This window comes from Atta cephalotes (genome assembly GCF_000143395.1).
Source record: "Atta cephalotes unplaced genomic scaffold scaffold00078, whole genome shotgun sequence".
Taxonomy (NCBI): Eukaryota; Metazoa; Arthropoda; class Insecta; order Hymenoptera; family Formicidae; genus Atta; species Atta cephalotes.
Genome location: NW_012130142.1, coordinates 220961 through 222373, shown reverse-complemented (window position 1 = coordinate 222373; position 1413 = coordinate 220961). Strand labels below are relative to the sequence as shown.

At 26.3% G+C, this 1413-nt stretch overlaps 1 protein-coding gene across 1 annotated transcript in view; it reads right to left on the bottom strand.

The window, feature by feature from the left end:
* The window catches only part of LOC105624431 (thyrotropin-releasing hormone-degrading ectoenzyme-like), a 12885-nt gene that overhangs the window by 3368 nt on the left and 8104 nt on the right, over positions 1-1413 (bottom strand). Inside the window, exon 10 of the mRNA XM_012205797.1 lies at positions 959-1149. Within this exon, the coding sequence (XP_012061187.1) occupies positions 959-1149 (191 nt within the window). The remainder of the gene's footprint in view (positions 1-958; positions 1150-1413) is intronic.

Below are 1413 nucleotides of genomic sequence, written 5' to 3'. Positions count from 1 at the left end.
CGAATCATAAATGTATAATCAGTTTTTTACAATAAAGCCTCGAATTTCGGAAAAAAACGGCGGAAGCAAAATTGTACACCTAATAAACATATAATATCTTTAAAGAAAATATTTATATAAACATATTTAAAAAGTCAATGACTAATAATAATTAAAAATTAATGAGAGGAAATACAGACTTCTACTTTGATAGAAAATGATGGCATAATTACATCCAATGATAACGTGGTTATCATTGATATGAAAACACATCTTGATGTCAAATCAAAAAGACCAATTTCTAGCAATGTCATTGTGCGCATGTTAGAATGAAAATTACTCTCTATTATCATGTCGCAATAACAATAGTTTGATAAAAATATATGAAGTCAATGTCGATAAAAATGATGAAAAACTCAGTCTGTTAATATAATAATAGAAGGATGTAAAACAAGTGAAGATAATTGATATAAAGTTTATATGATATGTATAAGAATAAAATAAAAATTAAGAATAAAGAATATAGAAAATCTTAGAATAAGTCACACCTTAGAAATAGTCTTAAAGTTAGTTCACGTATTCATAGATAAAAATGAGATCACTCAGAATATAAAATCTTTCAAGTATTTGTTTGTCCAAGTATTTGAAATTTTGAAACAAAATCAGTTGGACTGTACAGAAATACATAAAAGAAACAGTTGTGATGGAAAATTCTTTAAAATTTCAATCGGTAATGAAAAAAGAAGGTAAATTAGAGGTACAATGGAGGAGATAGAAATAATATGTTTCAGCGCTTTCAATATATCTTGCTTATTATTTATATTTTGTTTTTATTCTTATGGTTCGTAGCCATTATTTCTAATTTATAATTTTCAATGTTAATATACTTAATTCTCATGATTAACAAGTCTTAAAAATGAGCAAATACATTTTATATTAAATAAACAAATATTTGCAGTTTACTTTACTAAATACGTACGAGTTTGACGATTCGTTTTGTAGCATTTTTCGATCAAAGTCAAGAACCGTCATTAAACATGCTTGATAATCTACCGAACAAGCCGATTTCATTAAGTTAATTTCGAATTCTGTCCACAGCGTGGGATTCTTATAAATAACCGTCGGTGCGATCTTGCTGTATACTTTATTTATGAACTTGCATATGACGAACTGAAAGAAGTCAATTGAATTTAATAGATTTTTCATTTAAATATAAAAGAGTCGAGAAAAATTCATATTAAGCTTAAGATTTTTAAACGTAAAATTATTTATAGCAACACATTTCTTTTCAATACACACTAAATGTATCTATAAATATAAAAAATATAAAAAAAGCTCTGATAATTCAAAAATATTTTTTTTAGTTGTAATGAATTAAAATAATAGTTTAGAAGCCCCCCCCCCCTCTCTCTCTCTCTCTCTTCTCTCTCTCTC